This window comes from Bubalus bubalis, chromosome 20, assembly GCF_019923935.1.
Source record: "Bubalus bubalis isolate 160015118507 breed Murrah chromosome 20, NDDB_SH_1, whole genome shotgun sequence".
Classification (NCBI taxonomy): Eukaryota; Metazoa; Chordata; class Mammalia; order Artiodactyla; family Bovidae; genus Bubalus; species Bubalus bubalis.
The window spans coordinates 22,752,467-22,779,263 of NC_059176.1; the positions used below are offsets into that span (position 1 = coordinate 22,752,467).

Here is a 26,797-nt window from a genome sequence, read left to right on the forward strand (position 1 = left end):
TTTTGAATATGCTATCTAGGTTGGTCATAACTTTCCTTCTAAGGAGTAAGCGTCTTTTAATTTCATGGCTGCAGTCACCATCTGCAGTGATTTTGGAGCCCAAAAAATAAAGTCTGACACTGTTTCCACTGTTTCCCCATCTATTTCCCATGAAGTGATGGGACCAGATGCCATGATCTTAGTTTTCTGAATGTTGTGTTTTAAGCCAACTTTTCCACTCTCCACTTTCACTTTCATCAAGAGGCTTTTGAGTTCCTCTTCACTTGCTGCCATAAGGGTGGTGTCATCTGCATATCTGAGGTTATTGATATTTCTCCCAGCAATCTTGATTCCAGCTTGTGCTTCTTCCAGCCCAGTGTTTCTCATGATGTACTCTGCATATAAGTTAAATAAGCAGGGTGACAACATACAGCCTTGATGTACTCCTTTTCCTATTTGGAACCAGTCTGTTGTTCCATGTCCAGTTCTAACTGTTGCTTCCTGACCTGAATATAGGTTTCTCAAGAGGCAGGTCAGGTGGTCTGGGATTCCCATCTCTTTCAGAATTTTCCACAGTTTATTGTGATCCACACAGTCAAAGGCTTTGACATAGTCAATAAAGCAGAAATAGATGCTTTTCTGGAACTCTCTTGCTTTTTCCATGATCCAGAGGATGTTGGTAATTTGATCTCTGGTTCCTCTGCCTTTTCTAAAACCAGCTTGAACATCTGGAAGTTCACGGTTCACGTACTCCTGAAGTCTGGCTTGGAGAATTTTGAGCACTACTTTATTAGCATGTGAGATGAGTGCGATTGTGTGGTAGTTTGAGTATTCTTTGGCATTGCCTTTCTTTGGGATTGGAATGAAAACTGACCTTTTCCAGTCCTGTGGCCACTGCTGAGTTTTCCAAATTTGCTGGCATATTGAGTGCAGCACTTTCACAGCATCATCTTTCAGGATTTGAAATAGCTCAACTGGAATTCCATCATCTCCACTAGCTTTGTTTGTAGTGATGCTTTCTAAGACCCACTTGACTTCACATTCCAGGATGTCTGGCTCTAGGTGAGTGAACACACCATCGTGATTATCTTAGCTCCCTAAGGGCCAATAAAAATAACCTTCTGAAAACTTTGAGGAAGGTGGCTTCTGACATGGCTTCCAATGAGGCTTGCCTTCTGGTATTTATACCATTGTGTAATCCCCTCCCTATTGGTGGGGACTGGACCCAAGGATTTGGTTCTAATGAACAGAACATGGCAAAAGTGATGGAATGTCACTTCTAAGACTGCTAGAAAAGGCTGTGGCTTCCATTCTGTTAGTGTACTCTCTCTCTGTCTTCCTTGGCCATTCCAGTGAAGCCACTTGCCAAGTTCTGAGATGCTACATGGAGAGACCCACATAGCAAGGAACTAAAGAAAGCCTGAGGCCTTGAGTGTGAGAAGAACTGAGTAGCTTTAGTTTAACAGCTTGTGAGATCTGAAACTTGACAACAACCATGTGGGTCACCTAGAAAGTAGATCCTTCCCAGTCAGGCCGTGAGATTACTGCAGCTTGCGACACACCTGGAACCACAGGACTCAGCTAAGCTCTACTGAGATCCTTTATCCAAAGAAAATGAAAATAATAATGAAAGTGAAAAGAAAGTGTTAGTTGCTCAGTCATGTCTGACTCTTTGCGACCACATGGACTGTATGTAGCCTGCCAGGCTCCTCTGTCCATGGAATTTTCCAGGCAAGAATACTGGAATGGATTGCCATTCCTTTCTCCAGGGGATCTTCCCAATCCAAGGATCAAACCGGCCTCCCACATTTCAGTTCGATTCTTTACCATTTGAGCCACAGGGAAGCCCAAGGAAATAATAATAGTTTTAAGCTATTAAGTTTTGGAGTAATTTGTTAGAGAGAAGATGATAACTAGGCTAATATAAAACCTCAAAAGCAAAATATTTTTGTCTTACAAAATATAACAAAATTATGCTTTCAAATTATGTACCTAGCTGGTTAATATGTATCTTTTTAAAAAGGCACAGAGTGTGTAAGATGTTTTATTTATTTTTATTTTTTGGCCCCACCACATGGCTTGCAGGATCCTAGTTCCTCATCCATGGATGGAACTTGTGTAGTGGAAGTGTGTAGTCCTAACCACTGGACAACTACGAAATTCCTTTGTTAATGTGTATTCATTATATCTTTTAATATGATACAAGTACATTATTAGCAGGAAATAAATATATATAGTAAGGAAGAGTTCTGGAACAAAATAGTGACACATATGTATAAATTATGTAATTTTAAGACCTAAAGTGATTCTTGGCAAGATGGTTCAATGAAAGTTTTTGGATAAAAATGATATATTCTATGGGAAGGAAAAATATACTAACTAAATAATGTTCTTAGGTTATATCTGTTATTGTAGACATCAATCATATCACAGAATGTTATCTGGTCTCCTCATATAGCCTATTGGTACGATTATCATGCAAGAAAACTGCAGGTTATCCTCTTTTCATTAGAATTTTAAACTCTAAATATAAGGGAAAACTTAATATTTAAGGGACATAAATGTCAAATATTTTCTTAAGTGGAGTGTGCACACATGCTCAGTTGTGTCCAATTCTTTGCAACCCATGGACTGTAGCCCACCAGGCTCCTCTATCCATGGAATTTTCCAAGCAAGAATACTGGGGCAGGTTGCCATTTCCTACTCCAGGGGATCTTCCCAACCCAGGGCTTGAACCTGCATCTCTTGTATCTCCTGCATTGACAGGCAGATTCTTTACCAACTGGACCACCTGGAAAGCCCTTCTTAAATGGACTAACAATTCTGAAGGATTATCTATTAATAAATGAAAGCCCCTTCCTTGAGAAATTAAGATCCCAAGATGGACAGCTATTAGGATGTCCTGCATACGACTCAAACTCTTAGAAACGTCCTTCTCTTTCATCTCTGTTCTTCCTCTGGTTTTCTCAATCTCAACAAAAGGTATTACTGTCTATCAGGTTACTCAAGACAAAAGTTTGGGCATTCTCCAAAACACTCCACATCATTATACAGGAAGTGTATTGCTCGGATTTCATGTACATCTCAAGTTCCCACCGGTCCAAGTCATCACAGTGTCTCATGACTGCTATTTCTTCCTAGTGAGTCTGTCTACTTCTTTTCTTATTCAAATTCATCCTCCACAGAGCATTCAGGGTTAATCTTTTAAATATGCAAATAAGAACATGTACTCTTATTAAAACCGATCAAGGAATTCTACTGTTTAAATTAAAAAATGGAAACTAATAGACAAAAACCTTGACGAGGGTTACAAGGTTCCTCAAGATCTGACTCTACAAGACTACTCCATCCTTCTTTTTTGTTCCAAGCTGCCCTCTGGTCACAAAGATCTTTCTTCAGTTTCTCCCACGCACCAATTTCTTTGCTTTGGCTTACACACAGAAGGGTTTCCCCCTGGCTAATTCCTATTTATACTTTCAGCCCCAGCTTAGTAAAACCATCCTCCCTTTAATACAAATCTGAATTAGATCTGTTTTTTTCTCTTACAGTTTGTAGAGAATTTTCCCTCATCATATTAAGTACAAATGATAGTAATACACTTATTTGTATGCATGTTTACTACTTATCTCTTCTGAAAGAAGGTTTGCTTCGTGAATTCAATGTACAGTTTGTCTTCGTTCACCCATGCCTGACACTATGTGTTTTTAAAATATTTGTAGAATAAAAACATGAATAAAATTGTTCAAGATCTTGCTTATTATTATTGGTGAAATATTTAAATTATGGCCTTTCATCCATTAAGGAACTTTCTCTTTTATCTTTTTATTTATAATAAAATACATTAATTTCTGAGAAGTGAAAAGATTCTAATATTTATATTGACATGACTATTCACTTCCTCAATCAATTCAGCTGTAATGATTTATATTTACTTTTTCACTTTACAGTAACTAATTAGGACATCTATATCAACTAATTATGAATACAAATAATCACTGTCTAGTAGTCAAAAGGGCTATTTCTGAAAGTGAAAATCTGTCAGGAAAAGAGTGTCAAAGCTATGTTTTATCATGAAAGTACAGTTTCTTTCAAGAATTGGACAACTGAATGGGTTAGCTATTTAAGACAACAAAATTTTAATAAGTAATGAAGCATTACATTAAGCAGGAACTATTATCACTATTATTTTTTAATTTGGCTGCACTGGCTCTTAGTTGCAGCATGCAGGATCTAGTTCCCTGACCAGGGATTGAACTTACACCCCCTGCTTTGGGACTGTGAAGTCTTAGCCACTGGGCCACAAGGGAAGTCCCAGGAATTATTTTAAAATGAGCAAGACAACATGATTATAAAGGAACTTTTTTGATGCATTCATTTTATTATCAGCTTTATAACACAGTTATTTAATGAATGTAGAGTTTACTGTGTTAAACTGTATTTAAATGTATTCAAAGTTTTTAATGCATTAATAAAAATCCATTTTGGAGGCTTCCCTGTGGCTCAGATGGCCAAGAATTCACCTGCAATGCATGAGACCTGGGTTTGATCTCTGGGTTGGGAAGATCCTCTGGAGAAGGGAATGGCAACCCATTCTAGCATTCTTGCCTGGGAAATCCCATGGACAGAGGAGCCTAGTGGGCTACAGACTGTGGGGTCACAAACAGTCAGACATGACTGAGTGACTAACACACTTTCAATGCATTTTTGCGATCTATTATAATATGATAATAGAAAATTTATGAAACCAATATAAAATTCAAAGACTAAAGATAAAAATTTTATTAACAGGTTCCAGTTTCATTCCCTAAATAAGAAATACGATTCATTTTAATTTGCTTAAAGATCACTAACATGTAGCTTTTCAGAATAATTACTTAAAATGTATTCCCATGATATAAACATTTTGTTTTACTATTAACTGGATTTATTATTCAAAAACTTATAATCAGTGCTACAACCAATTTATACCATACAATAAATGATGTATATTGTTAAAATCAAATGTTCTCAGAGTCAGTCTCATTGAAACATACCTTGTTGATTCATGCATTCACTTACAGTTTGCTTACAATTGCTTCATAGAGATAGGAATATGTACATTACAAGATTTTATTGATTTATTATAGAATATACTAAGCATACTCAGACTGAAAAAGCTAGCTGTGGGGCTAGTATCATGTAACAGCAAATTGCAAAATATTTTAGAGCAAAATTAGTGTTGGCATAAAAGCTAAATGCATAAACTGGACTAGTAAAGATAATATTTAGTAAGTTCACTAACAAATCAGGTCTTGGAGTTGTACACTTTGCTCATGATGAAAGGAATATTATATAAAATAATGAAAAAAAGAAAGTGAAAGTGAAAGTTGCTCAGTTGAGTCCCACTCTCTGCAACCCCATGGATTACAGTCCATGGAATTCTCCAGGCCAGAATACTGGAGTAGATAGCCATTCCATTCTTCAGGGGATCTTGGGGATCTTCCCAACTCAGGGATCGAACCCAGGTCTCCTGCATTGCAGGCGGATTCTTTACCACTGAGCCACTGGGGAAGCCCATAATATATAATAATAATATTTAATTTAGCTTTACATACATTGGAGTACAGACGCAAAACAATCATAATGTGCTACCTGTGGAAATATTTTAGCAAACAAAGGTTGAAAAACCACTGTTATTTCATTTTAAAAGTAAAATGCTAAGAATTTCAAATATTATCTCACAAGCAGTTATTTAATGCCATAAGACATTATGAAATTTTAATCTATTAATACTTCCTTATATGTATGTCAAATACCATGTGATGTTACATATGAATACTAAAGAGTATACTTAACATAAAACTTAAAAAACAATCAATGCAAATTAACTTCTTTATCTTATACCAATGCAAGAAGGACACTTAAAACTCTGCCTAGTGAATATGCATTACTACTAAAGGGAATTAAGAGTCAAGAAAGGTTAGGAAACATTGCTATAACATTGCTGAGGTTTTTGATCATTTTAAACCCAGAAAAGTTTCAATTAATGATGGAGGAAGCAAAGTCATTGATTTTTATACTGCCAAGTGAAATGCAGCAAGCTAGAATAACTGGTTAGTTTTATTAAGGTATCTTATTAAGATGGCTTATTAACTACTCACTATTGTTTTCACAGGGCTTTATGCTGATACTAAACTTTAAAATGTAGGATTCTTTCCTTCCTAACTTTCATAAAAGTCATATATAATTAGCACTGAATGAAATTTTCTAATGTCAACATTTCAAATTTTGATTAAGAGGGAATACAAATCAACCTTATTCAAGTTTAATTCAAAAGACTGGCAACATCCGTTGGGAGACTAGAAGAGATAATATATCAATGTACCTTCAAACTTCAGACTAAGCCAGGGGCCTACAAAGTAAAAGTAATATTCAACTTATTAAGCAGAATCAGCACAGTCATTTTCTCTATCTGACTTATCTTTGATTCATAAAAACCAAATATTCTCAGATTGAAATAAACACTTAGGGTCTAGAATACAATCACAGCCTTACTGTTGATAGATATAATAACCCATCTACCCCGATGATTGAAATAAAGACAAAGCAACAGTTGAAAAAAGTGGTGCAGGTAATGACCATAAAGTAAGAAACAGAAATTCAGAGAGTGGTAGGCTTACTGGACAGTATATAATTAAAAACCTGGTCAATTTCCACAGAGTGGGAAGAACCATAGTTTTTCAGCTCCACTGTAGACTATTATTTCTGAACATGAAACACCATTCAATAGAAATCATACAAACTAGGAAAACTAAGTAAGCTGTTCTTATTTTTGAATAAGGGCAAACGAGAAGTGCACTCTGAGAGTGTCTTTTTCATCTATAGAGTATTTAGGGCTAAATCTAGGGAGAGGTGAATGGGACACTCAATTCAGATGAACAATTTAAAGAGGTGTAAAAACGCTCATTATCAAGATAAATAATATTTTAATGCAACATTTCAAAAAATAAAAATTAACACAAAAACCCCATGATAAAAAAACCCCAAAATTTAAATAAAGGATCAGTACCTAGTCTAAGATTGATAAAATCTCTAAGGCAAAACTTCTTTATAGTGAGTTTCTTTAAAAGATCAATTTTGATAAAAGGTTGAATGGTTTAGGTCTATCTTCTATGATTTACATAAGCACAGAATATTTGAGTAAGAAAAATTTCTAAAGTAAATTTTAATAATAAATCCCTAAATATTGTTTGAAGGCACTTGACATCTTAAATCCCCATGTCTAAGCCCTCTCTGATTTTTAAGCTCTAAACTCTTTGGTATATGCTAAGTAGGTTTCCCCAAACTAGACTGACTGACTCTAGTGCCAAAGTAGCTTCTTTTAATTCATTACATGGCTGATGGAATGGTCTTCACTTGAATTAATTACAGTAGGGGTTACAAGATGGTAGTTTTCTGATTCTATTACTCTATGTTAACTGCCATTCTCCTTCCATGGGGCTTCCCAGGTGGTACAGTGGTAAAAGAATCCACCTGCCAAAACCGGAGACACAAGAGACGCAGGTTCAAGCCTTGGGTTGGGAAGATCCCCTGGAGTAGAAAATGGCAACCCACTCCAGTATTCTTGCCTGGAAAATTCCATGGACAGAGGAGCCTGGCGGGCCACAGTCCACACAGTCACAGAGTTGGATGCGACTGAGCACAACAGCACAGCACATTCTTCTTTACAAAAGGCATTCTTCCTTCTAACTTCCATCTTTTTTTTAAAAAAAAGTATCTTTATAGATCCTAAGTGTAACAATTAAGGATTTTATAATCAAATACACTTCTTCTTTTGATGCATACATTATTTCAATTTTGGTCTATGGGAACTTTGTCAAGCTGTTCCCATGCCCTTTCTACATGACTCTATTAGTCTCTGAGCAAAAACCAGAAAGTTCTTGCTTTCTGGTACAAAATGATACTCTAGACTCAATGTACTTTCCATGATCCAGACCCAGAAGCTTTGATACCCTTTAATAAGAAATGTAGTCAGAAACCAAAATTTGGGTGTTTAGGTGTATCCCTTGCTTCTAAAGCCTTTTCAATAAATAAAGCTAAGGAAAAATATACATTTCTTTAAATCAAAATTCATACTGACAGTTTCAACTCAAATTGAGTATTACAGTTTCTTTTTCTTAATGCCATTTATTTTACAGTGTAAATTCTGGCTCCTAATAATATTTACATAGCTCCTTAGTCCAACAATATAGAGAAAAGTTTTAAGATTTTAATAACCAGTAGTACAACTAAGTATGAATATACTGAGCAAAGTTTAAGATTACTTTGCATTTCTTCTTGTCCTTAAAACATATGCCTTTAATGATGCAGAGTCAGTCTAACAGTCAAAAGACACTTGAGTTAATTATTTTCTCTCTATAAGAATCTAACCAATCTGATATAGTCAGGTATATTTATTTTATTTGTATTCGTTTTCATGGGTGCTTTTTAATTTTTTCATTTGATTTTAATTTCTAAATATTTAAAACATACACACGGTTCAAAAGTCAAACTATACAAAAAGACATAGTTCAAAAAGTTGCATTACCATCCTATGCCTGTGTATCTTTCCTATCTACCTCCAAAGGATAAACATCCTTCCTGTTCTTTTTATCCTTATTTCTCACTTATATTATAAATACTTGATTTTTTTTCCAATTAGCAATATGTCAATCAATATTCATCTATAGACAGCTTCCTTACTATTTTCCCTGGTGGCTCAGACAGTAAAGCATCTGCCTATGATGTGGGAGATTCGGGTTCGATCCCTGGGTCAGGAAGATCCTCTGGAGAAGGAAATGGCAACCCACTCTAGTATTCTTGCCTGGAAAATCCCGTGGATGGAGGAGCCTGGTAGGCTACAGTCCATAGGGTCGCAGGGTCGGAAATGACTGAGCAACTAAACTTTCACTTTCACTTACTATTGTATTTTTTTTACAGTTGCACTGTATCACACTAAGCACTACCCCAGGCAGTGCAGTGGTAAAGAATCTGCCTGCAATGCAGGAGACTCAGGAGATGCAGGATTGATTCTTGGATCGGGAAGATCCCCTGGAGTAGGAAATGGCAACCCACTCCAGTGTGCTCGCCTGTAAAATTCCATGGACAGAGCCGCCTGACAGGCCACAGTCATGGGGTTGCAAAGGTTCAGACATGACTTAGTAAGCACATGTATTACACTATGCAAATATATGCATGGTTTATTCATCTGCTCTCCGATTTGGGTTGTTTCTGTTTGCTATTAAAAATAATACTGTAGGGGGGTTCTCTGATAGTCCAGTGGTTAAGACTGTGCTTCCACTGCAGGGGGCACAGGTTTGATCCCTGATCAGTGAACTAGGATCCCACATGCCACGCAGTGCATTCACTAAATAACAGTAATGATGGTAATAATACTACAATTCTTACGAGGAATTCCTTAGGAGGAATTCCTAAAAGTGATTTTCCTTAGTCAAAGGTCAAATGTAATTTTGTTGTGTGTGCATGCTAAGTTGCTTCAGTAGCGTCCAACTCTTTTTGACCCTATAGACTGCAGCCTGCCAGGTTTCCCGGTCCATGGGATTTTCCAGGCAAGAATATTGGAGTGGTTGCCATGTCTTCATCCAGGGGATCTTCCTGACCTTGGAATAAAACTGGCATCTCATACTTCTCCTGCATTGGTAGGCTATTTCTTTGCTATTTCTTTACCACTAGCGCCACCTGGGAATCCCGTGATTTTGTTAGATACCATCAAATTCTCCACCATAGGGCTTTTTTTTTCCCTCCCACTATTTTGCAATCTCACCAGTAATGTATGAGAAAGCACAGAATCCTCTTTACTTTTAGTTTCCAAGATCTGTGTGGAGAATCACTTTTTCCAGTTACATGACATCTACATCATCTCTGAGGCTAAAATATTATTTTTCTAACTCACTCATTTCTGGTTCCAAAGAGGTAATAATAATTTTTAATCTAAAATGTATATTATAAGCAGAAGATATTCTTCAGTCTATGGCTTGCATTTATAAAGTGTATATTTTTCAAAGTACTTCTAGGTACATGCATATTATTTGGTTCTCACAATTATGTTTAGAAGTAGTTACAGAAAGTCTATCAGCTCCATCTTCCAGATGAGGAAACTGAGAAGAAACACAATCTAATTAATTTGTACACACCCAGTTAATGACAGTCAAGGGCCTTTAGTTTACTGGTATTTCTACTAAATACTTGGTTGCCTTCCTCTTAACTTTCAATTCTAGTATTTTATTATATGTTCAGATCAGATCAGATCAGATCAGTTGCTCAGTCGTGTCTGACTCTTTGCGACCCCATGAATCGCAGCAAGCCATCACCAACTCCCGGAATTCACTCAGACTCACGTCCATTGAGTCAGTGATGCCATCCAGCCATCTCATCCTCTGTCGTCCCCTTCTCCTCCTGCCCCCAATCCCTCCCAGCATCAGAGTCTTTTCCAATCAGTCAACTCTTCACATGAGGTGGCCAAAGTACTGGAGTTTCAGCTTCAGCATCACTCCTTCCAAAGAACACCCAGGGCTGATCTCCTTCAGAATGGACTGGTTGGATCTCTTTGCAGTCCAAGGGACTTTCAAGAGTCTTCTCCAACACCACAGTTCAAAAGCATCAATTCTTCGGCGCTCAGCCTTCTTCACAGTCCAACTCTCACATCCATACATGACCACTGGAAAAACCATAGCCTTGACTAGACAAAACTTTGTTGGCAAGTAATGTCTCTGCTTTTGAATATGCTATCTAGGTTGGTCATAACTTTCCTTCCAAGGAGTAAGCGTCTTTTAATTTCATGGCTGCAGTCACCATCTGCAGTGATTTTGGAGCCCAAAAAATAAAGTCTGACACTGTTTCCACTGTTTCTCCATCTATTTCCCATGAAGTGGTGGGACCGGATGCCATGATCTTCGTTTTCTGAATGTTGAGTTTTAAGCCAACTTTTTCACTCTCCTCTTTCACTTTCATCAAGAGGCTTTTTAGTTCCTCTTCACTTGCTGCCATAAGGGTGGTGTCATCTGCATATCTGAGGTTATTGATATTTCTCCCAGCAATCTTGATTTCAGCTTGTGTTTCTTCCAGCCCAGCGTTTCTCATGACTCTGCATATAAGTTAAATAAACAGGGTGACAACATACAGCCTTGATGTACTCCTTTTCCTATTTGGAACCAGTCTGCTGTTCCATGTCCAGTTCTAACTGTTGCTTCCTGACCTGCACACAGGTTTCTCAAGAGGCAGGTCAGGTGGTCTGGGATTCCCATTTTTTTCAGAATTTTCCACAGTTTATTGTGATCCACACAGTCAAAGGTTTTGGCATAGTCAATAAAGCAGAAATTGATGTTTTTCTGGAACTCTCTTGCTTTTTCCATGATCCAGCGGATGTTGGCAATTTGATCTCTGGTTCCTCTGCCTTTTCTAAATCCAGCTTGAACATCAGGAAGTTCACGGTTCACATATTGCGGAAGCCTGGCTTGGAGAATTTTGAGCATTACTTTACTAGCATGTGAGATGAGTGCAATTGTGCGGTAGTTTGAGCATTCTTTGGCATTGCCTTTCTTTGGGATTGGAATGAAAACTGACCTTTTCCAGTCCTGTGGCCACTGCTGAGTTTTCCAAATTTGCTGGCATATTGAGTGCAGCACTTTCACAGCATCATCTTTCAGGATTTGAAATAGCTCAACTGGAATGCCATCACCTCTACTAGCTTTGTTCGTAGTGATGCTTTCTAAGACCCATTTGACTTCACATTCCAGGATGTCTGGCTCTAGGTCAGTGATCACACCATCATGATTATCTGGGTTGTAAAGATCTTTTTTGTATAGTTCTTCTGTGTATTCTTGCCATCTCTTCTTAATATCTTCTGCTTCTGTTAGGCCCATACCATTTCTGTCCTTTATCGAGCCCATCTTTGCATGAAATGTTCCTTTGGTATCTCTGATTTTCTTGAAGAGATCTCTAGTCTTTCCCATTCTGTTGTTTTCCTCTATTTCTTTGCATTGATCGCTGAAGAAGGCTTTCTTATCTCTTCTTGCTATTCTTTGGAACCCTGCATTCAGATGTTTATATCTTTCCTTTTCTCCTTTGCTTTTCGCTTCTCTTCTTTTCACAGCTATTTGTAAGGCCTCCTCAGACAGCCATTTTGCTTTTTTTCATTTCTTTTCCATGGGGATGGTCTTGATCCCTGTCTCCTGTACAATGTCACGAACCTCATTCCATAGTTCATCAGGCACTCTATCTATCAGATCTAGGCCCTTAAATCTATTTCTCATTTCCATTGTAAGAGAAACCCAAGTAAGAGGGTAGGTGTTGCAAGAGGGCATCAGAGGGCAAACACACTGAAACCGTACTCACAGAAAACTAATCAATCTAATCACACTAGGACCACAGCCTTGTCTAACTCAATGAAACTAAGCCATGCCCATGGGGCAACCCAAAATGGGGGGTCATGGTGGAGAGATCTGACAGGATGTGGTCCACTGGAGAAGGGAATGGCAAACCACTTCAGTATTCTTGCCTTGAGAACCCCATGAACAGTATGAAAAGATAAAATGATAGGATACTGAAAGAGAAACTCCCCAGGTCAGTAGGTGCCCAATATGCTAACTGGAGATCAGTGGAGAAATAACTCCAGAAAGAATGAAGGGATAGAGCCAAAGCAAAAAGAATACCCAGCTGTGGATGTGACTGGTGATAGAAGCAAGGTCCGATGCTGTAAAGAGCAATATTGCATAGGAACCTGGAATGTCAGGTCCATGAATCAAGGCAAATTGGAAGTGGTCAAACAAGAGATGGCAAGAGTGAATGTCGACATTCTAGGAGTCAGCGAACTGAAATGGACTGGAATGGGCGAATTTTATTATATGTTAGTGTCACTTATTAGATAAAAGTATTAGGAACACAGACTTATTCATTATATTTACTTCACATATAATAGAAATATGAAGGCTATTAATTAGTCATGCTCATCTTTTAAGCATATTTTAGAAAATAAAGCTTACTCGTTTGGGTTTAGCTCAAGACTTTTATAAACTGTAAAGTGCTAAACAAGTCTAGTAATAAAATTTGTTCTGGAAAAATACACCATATTTTAATTTAAAGTAAGATTCAGTTATGTAAGCATTAGTAACAGGTGAGTATAGTGAACTACCTCTTGACTATATATACAATTATGAACCTCTAAAATCTTACAAAATCAAATGCAAAGTACCTTTCAAGAATGCATTAAAGTTCAAAGGCTCCTTTGTACTAAACAATGTCTCTTTGCATTTTCTAAAAAGGCAATAAAAAAGTTCTATTCCAATTGTAAAATATTTTGGCCTAAATTAATTAGACTGATTAATCCTTGAGAATGGCAACAGAGATTTGCTCTATCAAGTGAGTTTCAAGAAAATATTAAAGGATGACATTAACAAATGTTATAAATTGAGAGTCCTCAAACGAAAGTAGTGAAATCAATGTGTAAATATAAACTCTGATTTTGGTCTGTTTCATAATGTAAACTGTTTTTCATAAAACATAATCTGTACATTTGTCATTTAGTTTTGAAGATAAATGTCGTTTATTTTTGAAGTTGAAAAATAACAAAAAGACTTTAGACCCACATATAAAAGGTATGCTTTTTATCCTTTTCTGAGACGCTGACCTGTATATTCATTTAAAAATGAACACCACATCTTTACGTTATTAAATCTTTGTTTTGATCTATTAGTATTCACCAAAGTGCCATTTTATAAAACCTCACACTGAATAGACAAGGCTGGAGGTGACCATCTGCAGCTTTAGAGTCTGTGTTTGAATTGATGAAAAGAGCTTTGTGTTTTCATTGCCAAGTTTGATTCTTCCAGTCATTAGGCATTCCCCTCAGATCACATCAATGAAGCCGTACTCTCTTACACCCATGTGTTAAATTCTCTTCTCCTCATGGTTTCCTTTGCCAGCTCTACTCAAGAATGACTACTGGGCCTTAGCCACATTCTTCTCACAGCTGTGTCAAAAAGAGCATCAGAAAGTCTTCTTAAAACCCATATGTGTATCTGGTCAGTTCTCAGTCTTAGGGTCACCTCACATTGTCGTGTGATTATACAGAGATTCATTCTTGTTCTTGAACTGTGCTACTCCCATCATTCTGGGAAAGATTAGGCCCTCCAGTCAGTAGTAGAGAACTTCTTGGGACACTGATGTGAAATATACATAGCTCAGAAAGCAGATTAGTAAACTAAAGAAGGTGACATTTCAAGATTTTGAGCATGTTTATGTTATTTTTACCATTATGTAGCTTGTCAAATGGTATAACACAAAAAGAAAGAAGACATACTTTCATTATGCTTTTGGATACTATTGTATGTGAAGGAAAAAGTTGAATGATGATGCTGTTCCAAGAACTATTAGTTTGAATGCTATACATGTCAAAGTAATTAAAAAAATTAAAATAGTTAAGTTCAGTAATAGGTTCCAAAATACTATTTACTATATAAAATTTTCACTTCTGGTTAGTCTTTCCATAGCAACACCTAATGAAGTAATCTATAGTAGCAAAATTATTCTTTTCTTTATACTTAGGTTAAGAGCTGAAGAAAAAAATGATATTTGTTGAGTTGCTCAGGAATATATTAATAAAACAATATAAGAAAGAAAGGAGGAGGATTTCAGCTGCTATTATATACAATATTGCTACAGAATGCATTCTTTTCTCTGTAAATGTAAATGATGAAGAATGAAGTTTATGTGAGGACTGTGTTTATGATTTCACTATCAGACAGAGTTACCGTGAAAGAAACAATATTCTTTCATTTACAGAGGGCCAAATGTGCACTTGGGAAAAATCCTTTAGTGGGGGATATAGACAAACATGGAATAATGGAAAGAAAGAATCAAACATGGAATCTTACAATCCAAGTAAAATTTGTATTTCTAGTTGCTCTTGGGTTCAATTTAGAATTTTTCAATTATATTCTGGGAATAAATCCTATATCTAGTAAAGCAGTATACAGCAGACTTTAGATGAATACACTGACAATTTATTAAAAAAAAATCAGACCCTGATTTATGCAAGCATGTAAACATTCTCTGTATCAATAGATAGATATATTATATCCAATCATCTGTGCTTTTAAGAATAGAGAAAGCAAAAGAGGAATTTCTGAATGAGTTATCAAGTATAATCAAGTTGAGCAACATACAGGCAGGAATGATGAAAACTTTAAAAAATCGAATTTCTACAATAGCTTCCTTTTTTTCCTTGAGTACAAAAGAAGTATGCTAAAATACTCAGTGGTTGGTGATATTAAGTACCTTTCCTAGGAAGTTCAAATCACTTTATATATCTTATTTTTATCAATTCTAAAACTATTCTCAGGTAAGAGAGATGAGTTCTCCTATCTTTATGAAGTACCCTGGGGTCAAGGGTTAAACAATTAAGAAGGCTTTTAACTGGAGCTAAGAATAGAAACCTAGGAAAATGGTACTGATTAGAGCATAAGACCACTCTAAGGAATTTACATTTCATGTATATGCATGAAAATCACAATAGGACATCTCTGCAGTGTAAGAACTCTCGTACTTTTTTCAGCTTGTCAAGTTTCAGTTAAAGTGTACTTGATCATCATTCAGTGCGTCCTATAATTTCCCTAATAAAGGTCCATATAGTCAAAGCTATGGTTTTTCCAGTAGTCATGTACAGACATGAAAGTTGGGACCATAAAGAAGGCTGAGCACCAAAGAATTGATGCTTTCAAATTATGGAGCTTGAGGAGACTTTTGGGAGGCCCTTGGACAGCAAGGAGATTTAACCAGTCAATGCTAAAGGAAATCAACCCTGAATATTCATGGGAAGGACTGATGGCTGGAGTTGAAGCTCCAATACTTTGGCCATCTGATGCAGAGCCAACTGACTGGAAAAGACCCAATGCTGAAGAAAAGACCCTGAAGGCAAAAGAAGCGGGCAGAAGAGGATAAGATGGTTAGATGCATCACTGACTCAATGGACATGAATTTGAGCAAACTCTGGGAGACAGTGGAAGACAGAGGAGCCTGGTGTACTGCAGTGCATGGGGTCGTAAAGAGTCAGACACGACTTAGTGACTGAACACTAATAAATAATTTCCCTAAAATAATAGGAACTCATATTTTTTATTTCAATTACTGTAACACTGGGATTAATAAAAAACAATAAAAATTCCTGCATTTTATTTAATCTTAAACAGAAACTATATGAGTCTCTTATTCAACACTTCTATTCTTTTTCTCCCATTCCTCTCATGATCATCTGAAACGTGTTTTATCTATCTTAGTAGGCTGAGATGAATACTAGTCCAACTCTAGATCACCTAGTGAAGACAGACTCCGAAATGAAGCAGCCAATTAAATGTAAGAAGTCATGTTGTGATTTAACTTTTTAGGCCCTACTTTCAGGCTGTTTATGATTCATTCCATAAAATTAACTATAAAAGGGAACTTAACAGGGACAGGGCACATACTTAGGTTTAGAGAATCCCTCTTCTTCTTTACTCTGGATCTTTTACTTTCTACTTCATTGGAATTTCTCAATTTTAATAATCACAGATTAATCCTTCCCTGGTAGAAAGAAATGAGCTAGACAATTAAAACTATGTTTCTTTTTCATGTCAAAGTGAGACGTTCCTTGAAGATCAAGGTATAAGCCTCAATTCTCTAGTTTTATAAAGAAATGAATATAATTATATCACCTATCAAACATGGTAGGTATTTCTGTATATAATAAAAGTAGCTCTAAGGAAAGCTACTTTATGTACTCAGTGTGTAAGAGAGGGGATCACTATACAAATATATAATGGAATTAAAGTTTTTATAAAATACATACTTGTTTGATAGAGTACAAGATGTATTTCATAAGTTAAATAGGTATTTAATTTAAAAACATGTGTTATGATTAAAAAACCCAGAACATTAAATTCTTAAAAAGCATATCATGTGTTCAAGAATAAAAATTAAGCATGTTAGATCATGTATATTTTGCGATGACTGTTTAGGAGGCATCTGAGTCAATTTTCCATATATAAAGGACATAAAAAACTATATCTAATTACCTCTAGATTTAGAAGGTGCTGTCCAAAGCTGATGGGGGTGTTCAGTTGTACATAAACTATCACAAATAAATTAACTATTTGACTTATTATTTGCTGAGGTACATATCATACTTCACAGAGCTTTTAAAATCTCAAATATAAAAACGATTGTGAAGAAATATCCAGAAAAGTTTCAAATCCTCATTTACTAATAATACTAATAAATCCAAGTAAACTTTCAACATTTTATTAAATATTGATTTAAACCTTATGCTGAGTTGAGAATTTAAGAAATGTACTCCTTGATTCAATTAACAAGTATCATATTTACAAAGCATTCACAATACATCTAGTATTGCTTTGCAACTGTAGTCCAACCAAGAATTTACAGGGAAAATAGCAAGATAAAGTTGGCAAGAGGTAGAATAATTTTAATGAAAACACAATATTAATGCAACTATGTAAAAAAAATTCATTGACGCTTTTCACATTAAACTACGTAAAACTATTTGAGCAGAATCATTTATCATTATAGTTAATATCAGATTCTGGAACTAGCAACAAAACTATAAAGTTTAGTGGTCTTTTGATGAAAATTGTAGGTTTTTTTTTTTTTTTTAAAATAATAGTAGGCTTTAAAAAAAAAAGTCAAGAAACTGGAAATGCTCTGTTCCCCTTCCCAGCGCCCAGAGTCATCTACCCTGTTTTATAATTCAACCTGCAAACAGATTAAGCAGCTAAGTTTGTGGAAAGTATGTTTGCTCTCCGCTAAGAACCGTTGTGTGACACTATGGCGACTCCCCTGATACCTCAAAGTGAACTACAGACTGCTCTCACTCATCAGCAGGGAAACCAGGCTGAGAATTCACAACTTCTTTGTAACTTCAACTTCTTCATAGAAATCACTATTTGGCCAACGGCAGGAAAGACTTTTATTAGCTTTACATGCTCTTTACTTTTTTTTTAAAATAGCATTCAAAAGCCACAGGATGCCCTATATTTCAGAAGGAAATGTTTTATGCTGATCTTTGAAATTTTAATTATGCAATTAAAAATTAGAATGCCTGCAAATGTTAACTAACTGATTTTTTTAAAGTTACAGAAAGAAAATTCTAAATAGTTGATACATTTTTCTTCTTGAAGATATATTAGAAGTTTACAATTTTAGTCCAACCTATTCATTATATAGTTATAGTTTATGAGGAAATAAACATCAGTGTAAATTTGGCCCACAGTAAAGATGGTATGTGATGAAAGTTATTTCATTTTAAAACCTAGATCTTTGAGAGGTTTTCTAACCACATCAGTCTGGCTGTAAATACTTTTAGGTAACTGTGTAGCTTAAATACATTAATTACAGTAAAATATATTAAAAAATCCCTTTGGGAACTTTTGCTCTAGGCCAGAAGAAGTGTATCTGTAGATGGAAAGACAGGTGGAAAAATACAGCACAAAGAATCAGATTTTATAATGTCTTGTGATAAAAACATCATTTAGTGGACTAGTGCATCAGTTTTCTTTTTAATAAATGAGGACTATGGATGGTCTAGGCAAAACTATTAAGAGAAGTTTTTTATAACAAAGATCTCATGTTCTTAACCTATTTTTTTAGCCTCCATGTAATCTGCATCAAGTATTGGCAAAAAAAAAAAAAAACCAAAAACAAAAACCCTAAAAGGCAAATCACTATATGCTCCTCTTCCACAAACACATGTATACCTGTGGCGGATTCATTTTGATATTTGGCAAAACTAATACAATTATGTAAAGTTTAAAAATAAAATAAAATAAAAAAAAATAAAAGAGATCTACATAAGGAGAGTAATGTTGAAGGCAAAGGAATGGATTCCATTGGTGAAATTTTAGGTATCACCCAGATACCTGGGCCAAGAAGTTATTTTTGGTTTGTGAAGTCTGGCATTCATCACATTTTACCCTATAAGTGACTATCTGCCTATAAATATTGACTACTTTATGGATAGTAATTCTGTACAACTTTCCTTTCCAAATATACCCAGGTTAAAAAATTTAAGAAAAATATTTACTCAAACAAATAAAATATAAATTTAAAATAAAATTATTAGAAATAGTGGTCTCTCTGTCCTATTTACTGAAGATTTCAGGTCTTTTAAATGCAATTAAACTTGATGGAAGTTTGTGGTTAGAACAAGCTGATCACTAGCAAGTGTGTGTGCTCAATCACTCAGTTGTGTCTGACTCTTCTGTGACCCATGGACTGTAGCCTGCCAGGTGCCTCTGTCCATGGGATTCTCCAGATAAGAATACTGGAGTGGTTTCCATTTCCTCCTCTAGGAGATCTTCCTGATCCAGGGATCAAATAAATCCCTGTCTCTGTGTCTCCGGCATTGGCAGGTGGATTCTTTACCACTATGCCACCAGGGAAACCCTTTTCTGTCATTATATCAAACTATTAAATTGTTCTAGTCTGGCAAGCCACTCCAGTACTCTTGCCTAGAAAATCCCATGGATGGAGGAGCCTGGTAGGCTGCAGTCCATGGGGTCGCTACAAGTCGGACACGACTGAGCGACTTCACTTTCACTCTTCACTTTCATGCATTGGAGAAGGAAATGGCAACCCACTCCAGTGTTATTGCCTGGAGAATCCCAGGGACAGGGGAGCCTGGTGGGCTGCTGTCTATGGGGTTGCACAGAGTCGGACACGACTGAAGCGACTTAGCAGCAGCAGCAGTAGTCTATATGTTCGTAAGCATTTATAGAGTACCCACTTAACAGCTGGCATCTGTGCCAAGTATTTGGAGGCAATGGGGATACAAAGATGAACAGAACACCATCTATGGCTTGGAAAAGCTCCATGATGACTAATTTTGCAGGGATCAGAATAGATAGGATACAGATATACAAAGCAATTTTAACACCTAGCTGATTAAGACTTCTAACAAGGGTATGGACTGAGTATTACGAAAGCATTAAAGAATGGAAATATAAAGAAGCATCATAGGGGTAACATTTAGATCAGAATTTAAGGAATAACAAAAATCTGGCAAGGCACTAAAAGGGAGGAATATTTTCTAAGAAGGCGAAATGGCAGGAGCAGAGATCCTGTGGTAGGGCATCATGGGGGAAGATGATACTAAAACAATGGGAGAAGCCCATTGATAGGCCTCCGGCAACCCACTCCAGTACTCTTGCCTGGAAAATCCCATGGATGCAGAAGCCTGGTAGGCTGCAATCCTTGGGGTCGCACAGAGTCAGACACGACTGGAGCGACTTAGCAGCAGCAGCAGCAGCAGCATAACATGCTAAGTTGTTTAAACTTTAACTTGCAGGGGTTAAGGAGTCCCTGAAAGATTTAAAATGGGGAAATAATATAACCTGATTTGTGTTTTAGAAAAATTAACTCTGGTGGCGGTAAGGAAGACAAATTTTGAGAGAGCTACAGGCAGGTAAACTAGTTCTAAGATTATTTCAATAGTTTAGAGGAATAATTATTTCAACAACCATGAGGGATGATGAGGGCCTGAATGAATAAATTAACAAGGGAAGAGTGGTGGGAATCAGAAGATACTTAGGCAGTAGACAACAGAGACTGATGGCAAAGTGAACGTGAATGACAAGAAAGAGTGAGGGAAGAAGGAAAGGGCTGAAACTATTGAGGGCTATGATGGAGACAAGAAATACAGAATGGGAGGGCTTTATTTTCAGAGGAGTAATTTTTCACCAAAAAAATCTATGACACAGAAGACTGTGATTTAACTTTCTAGGATGTTGGAGAAGATTTGGTAGAGAAAAGGCAGTTGAACTACTCCTATGGGTTTGATAAATGCGGTGATACTAATGATATAACTTGCAGAATGCTACAGTAACTGATTACAAACTAGGCAATTTTACATACTATCCAGTTTATTCTTCACATAAACTCTCCCTGTGAAGTCAGTGTAACTGTCCAAATTTTTTCACTGAAAAAATTTTGCTTCAGGGGTTAAGTAATCTGCCCCATATCTGACAGGAAATAGGTAGGAAAGCAGGGACTCAAACACAGGTCTGTCTGATTTGACTACAAATCTTGACTATCTTCTACACTGCAGGGAGTCTCATAGGATGAATACAGTTCTCATGAAGGAAAAGGGCCAAAGGCTCCAAGGAGAGAGGCCAACATATATAAAGGCATTTAGCCTTGAAAAGGTAGTGCCCTTCTGAAGAATGAGACAGCGCAGTGTGAGTGAAATGACAAGAGGAGGGACCATGCAATACACATTGTTTTAAAAGCATCACATGTATTATCTCATCTAATTCTTACAACATTATGAGGTAGGAGTATTACTATCCACATTTTATTGTCCACATCAGCATAATGTTTTAAAATAAAATGTCCTAGTTCACATACCTATACATTCTGAATCCAGAGCCTGAGATTTTAAATTAACATGTTGAAGACGTATGAGCATTTTTACTTATTTTACCATGATCATATACTAGTTTTATAATAGTTAGGAATGGCTGGTGAATTTAATATTTAGGAAATTACTGGTGATCTTAAGAGGAACAATTTTAGTATAAGAGCTAACCATAGTGTATTGAGTAGTAGACGAGCTAATGGGAATTGAAAAATTAGAGTGAATACAGATCAGCTATTTAAGAAATTTAGTTATGAGGGAAAGGGAAAATGTGAACATTTTTAGTTTAAATTTTGATTATTGCCTCGAATACTGATATATTTACAAAGGACCTTCAAAAATAATTGCTAGTAACAGTAATTCAGATTATATAGAACATACTAATACCATCTAATAACATCTTACAAGTTGGCTTCCTGGAAAGTTATCATCTTATATCCAATAAAATAGGCTGATGCCCACCATAACTGTGATGAAGATACACTGCACACTTGAGGGCAACTAGAGATGAAAGATAGTGTATAAAATATGAAAAGGAAAGCCTGATAATACTTCCTCTAGGTCTGATTGCTAGAAATCAGAATAAAAGATTTAACATTTAAATTAAAATTTAACATTTAACTCTGGTAACTGACATAATTATTGCACTTAAACCCTGTCCATGGTTGGTGCCATTTCCAAGTTTTGATTTGTCTGTTGCTAAATGTGAAAAATAAGGGCAATATCACTAGTTTTTCAAAAGGTTAAGCATTATAAGAGAAAATGTTATTTCTACTTCTTGGGGTATAAAATTATTTCTTTTTTTTTTTTACTGTATTTTTTTTTAATTTAAATTTATTTATTTTAATTAGAGGCTAATTACTTTACAATATTGTATTGGTTTTGCCATACATCAACATGAATCCTCCACGGGTGTACACATGTTCCCAATCCTGAACCCCTCTCCCACCTCCCTCCCCATACCATCCCTCTGGGTCATTCCAGTGCACCAGCCCCAAGCTTCCTGTATCCTGCATCAAACCTGGACTGGCGATTCGTTTCTTATATGATATTATACAAGTTTCAGTGACATTCTCCCAAATCATCCCCACCCCACTCTCCCACAGAGTCCAAAAGACTGTTCTATACATCTGTGTCTCTTTTGCTGTCTCATATACAGGGTTATCGTTACCATCTTTCTACATTCCATATATATGCGTTAGTATACTGTATTGGTGTTTTTCTTTCTGGCTTACTTCACTCTGTAAAATCGGCTCTAGTTTCATCCACCTCTTTACAAAATAATAAGATAGCTGATGAGGTTTAAAAATGAAAGCTGACAACATTTCCAAATATTTTAGAAATCTAATGCTCTTTGGGAAACACAATTTTAGGGAATTTTAGTTATGTAAAGAAATTAAAGGATTGCATGTAAAGAAAACTTTGAAATTTAAAGTACTTGTAGCTTTTAAGCAAGTTGATCCAAAATAGATCTTAACTGTCAAAAGTTACTGATTTGTAATTGACAATGAAATGAGATAGACCTAAATATCTATCTTGGTGTTCTTAGAACATTAATATTTCATTGTGAATAATTATAGACAGTTGCTGGTCAAATATAAACTTAATCTTTAAACCTATAAAAATATAATATCATAAATCATAAGTTTCAAGGTAGAAGACATTGCTTTAAAGATTAATATGCAAAATTCCTAATCTGTTTTAAAAAAGTCTTGACTGCATATGTACCTGACCTTGGGCTATGAATTAAGATATAAGATATAATTTCAGAAGTGTGAGGGAAATGTTTGAGACCTATTTTCAAATAAGAAGTAGTGAGAAGTAAGAAATCTTGAAGTTAGCACTTACACTTCATACTGTAAAAATGAAAAAAACTGCTAAGGAAAAAGGTTTGTTTTAGAACTCTTTGTCTTAGAATTTAGTGTCTTAGAATTGAATGCGATTAGGTGTGTAAATGATGCAATGCTGTTAGCAATACATAAAAAAAAGGCTCTGTTAAAATGACAAAGTTCTATTACATTAAAGCTGCCTAAGAAAATTCTGCTACAGTGTTCAAGTCTCATCAATTAACAAGCGATTTCATTATATGGTAAGTTATTTGTTATCATTTTGCTAGCTATCATTAAAGACTGACTGATTATGCAGCTTTATTTAAATCTGAATAAAAATGCAAAGATTATTTAAAATAAATATCATACACTATGAAAGCTGTATTGAATTCTTCAGAGGAACAACACAAGAAAACGAATTTCACTGTACTGGATTCTATGTACCTAGAGGTCTCAAACTGCAAGATCATAGATTTCAGCTCAGGCAGGATTACTTTGATGCTAAATGAATAAAATTGGTAAACTTGCCCGTCTCTTCCCTTTGCTAATAACTTCATGTAGTACCTATGAAATGATTTTTATCGTATGGCCTCCATGAACTCACAAAGATCAATTACTAAGTTAAAAAAGTTAAAAACAAACAAAAATAAAAGTTGTTTGCCCTAAACAGTAACCGCGATTCCCAAGTAAATGACTTTTTGACCCCAAATTTAAATATGAACTAAAAAAGTTCATTTGGCTCAATCCACTTTTGTCTGAAACTATTAATAGCATAAATACATATTACTTAGTTGCCAAAACAAAGTGCTTTTGCCTTGTTTTGTTTCATACTTTTGAAATAATACAAGATCATTTTACTTACTTCTGAACTTTATCATTGGCTGTTCGGGAGGCCTCTACAGCATGCTGAAGCTCTAATTCCATGTTTGCTCGATCTGTCAGAGCTTGCTGCAGTTGGGTAGCCAGTTCCTCATTTTGTTGTTGAGTGATGGAAACAATGTTCTCTCTATTTTTTAAAGCTTCTTCATAGGTACTAAGTGTAAGATTAAACTGATCCTTCAGATTTTCTTCTTGGGATAAAGATTTGTGTAAACTGAGAAAATATAAAAATAAAAAAATTTAAACATAAATATGTAGGCTTACAGACCAATAATCTATTAAACAAAAAGCTCCAGTTAGAAAGATCCATTTCTAAAAATCAATAAAGGCATACTTAAATGGATAAATGAAAGTAATTTTTATATCATAATATTATACTTGATAATTATCCATTTCTCTGCTTCTAAGCTGAAAGCTACCCAGACAAATGATTATCTTTGCTACCAAAGCATACAAAAAGATGCTGTAAGATGTTAATTTAATTATATCAGTGTAAATATTACATTCAATTTTCTTTAAAAGGAATAGCAAAGAATTGGAAAATAAAGTATCTCTAGGTAAATAAAAGAATGTAATAAGCTGACTGCAAAGAAGTGAGAAGTAAGAGAATGGGCATCAGTTTAGTAGATCCAGGGTCTAATTCAGCTGAACACTTAATGAGAATGAATGAGGTTTGTACAAATACTGATCAGCCTTATACACAGCATTTTCTACTTGTCACAGTTGAGATATGAATGAGGTTAAGATTACCAGTCAGACCGCACAGAAATAATATGTATTCAGATATATTTTCTTTTTGTTAATGAATCTTACTCCAAATACACCCACTCATTAAGTCATACAGAGAAACAGCATATAAATTAAGACCAAATGAAAGCAGAAGAAAATGCAGACAAATAGAATCCTAAAATGCTAAAGGTCAAATCTTTGATATGTCATTACATCTACCACCTGAGGTTATTTTGAAATGGCACCAAGCACCTCACTCAATTAAATAAAGACATTTTGAAAATATAAATATTTAATAAGGGGAAATTTAAAATCCACACAGGAGATGTTCTTTTTTTATTAAATAAAATCATTTCAGTATATGCATACAAAAGAAATGTCGATGGGAGACTCGAAGTAAAACAACCCAACTATATAATACAGATTGATAATGTTGAAAGAAAGTAATCTAATCCTTAAAGCTGCAGAAAGCTTGTCAGGGAACTTTAACTCTGGCTGAATATCTAGCCTAGTACTTTATCTAAAACTTTTCAAACTAAAGTAATTATAAATTTCTTCTTCTTGATTTAGCAACCTATACACCTCTCCAAGGTGCTCACTTTGGAGAAGGTGTCACAAGGAAATAAGATGGACCTGAGGCAGGGACAGTTAGCACACCAAAAGAAATTCCAGAATTCAACTTAATCTGGAAGAGAGAATGCTGCTACACTGTGGTCAAATGATTGATTACTATGTATGAAATAAAAATGGTATATAGTGCCAAATTGGCGGAGTGCAAGGAAAGTGTCTTCCTTTGTACTTTTTCACCTCCTTATTTATGTATCTAACTCTTATTTCATTCTTCTTGCTACCAATCCATATATTTAAACACTTCTGTCTCTTGCTCATTTTCCTATTCTTTCTCTGTCCTCTCATACTTTCTACATTCTTCCAACTTCCAATTTCTTTCAATCCAATCTTTTTGTTTACTTGAAAGACCCAAGAAAGGAACTAAAAACAAAACCAAACCAAACCGCTAAAAGGTCTATGTTCTTTACTTTTAAATGTCAATTACATTTTAAATTATATACTGTGCACAAATCTAAAACATTCAGCTTTGACAAAATGTAAAGAACAAAACACAGAACAAATACAGAACACTCCAGTCCTTACAGTTGATCCCCTTCCCAAAGGTAATCACTAATTCAACCTCTATCAAGATTAATATTGACTGTTTTTGAACTTTTTGTCTGACTTATTTTAGCTAACATAAAGTTTATGAGATTCATCCTGTTGTTGCATGTAGTTCATTTTTTTAAAAAATTCTATTAAGTTTTCTGTTAAATAAATACACAGCAACTCATTTCACCACTCCACTGTTGCTGCCATGAATAAATTCTTGTACGTGTCTTTTGATGGACCTACGTACTTGCTTCTTTTTTGTTTTGTTTTTGGTTTTTGTTTCCAGGTTTACTGAGATATAAGTGACATAAGCACTCATACCTGGAACAGAATTTCTCCTTAGGGTATATGTATGTCCAGATTTAGCAGACACTGCAAAGTTTCCCAAAGTGGTCACACCAATGTATGCTCCCATCACAAGGGAGTTCCAGTTGCTCTATGTGCAACCTTAGAGTGGGACTGCCAGTCCTTTACACTGTGGCCATTTTAATAGGGGTACAGTGATATTTCATTCTCTTAATGTTGTCTTTTGATGAATACAAGTTCTTAATGCTAATGAAATCCAGTTTATTATTATTCCACTTATGGCAGTGCTTTCTTGTGTCCTATTTAAAAAAATCTTAGCCTATCCAGTTCCTTTGTATTTTAATCTTACATATATGCTCCTCATTTAAAACTTACAGTCGGTCAGCTTATTTTGGGAATTCTGAATTTGTTTATGATACCTAAAACACTCTCTAGTATATTATAAACAATTAACTATTAAGAATCAATGACTCAG

General features: G+C 35.5%; 1 protein-coding gene across 7 annotated transcripts in view; it reads right to left on the reverse strand.

Annotated features, from left to right (window-relative positions):
* MIPOL1 (mirror-image polydactyly 1) overlaps positions 1–26,797 on the reverse strand; it is a 332,144-nt gene that overhangs the window by 39,794 nt on the left and 265,553 nt on the right. For 6 of the 7 annotated variants that reach the window (XM_044932758.2, XM_044932757.2, XM_044932756.2 and 3 more), the window contains one exon: positions 24,110–24,340. In XM_044932758.2, the coding sequence (XP_044788693.1) occupies positions 24,110–24,340 (231 nt within the window). Of the gene's footprint in view, positions 1–13,489; positions 13,985–24,109; positions 24,341–26,797 lie in introns of those variants that run through there. The other variant, XM_044932755.2, reaches the window with a different exon arrangement.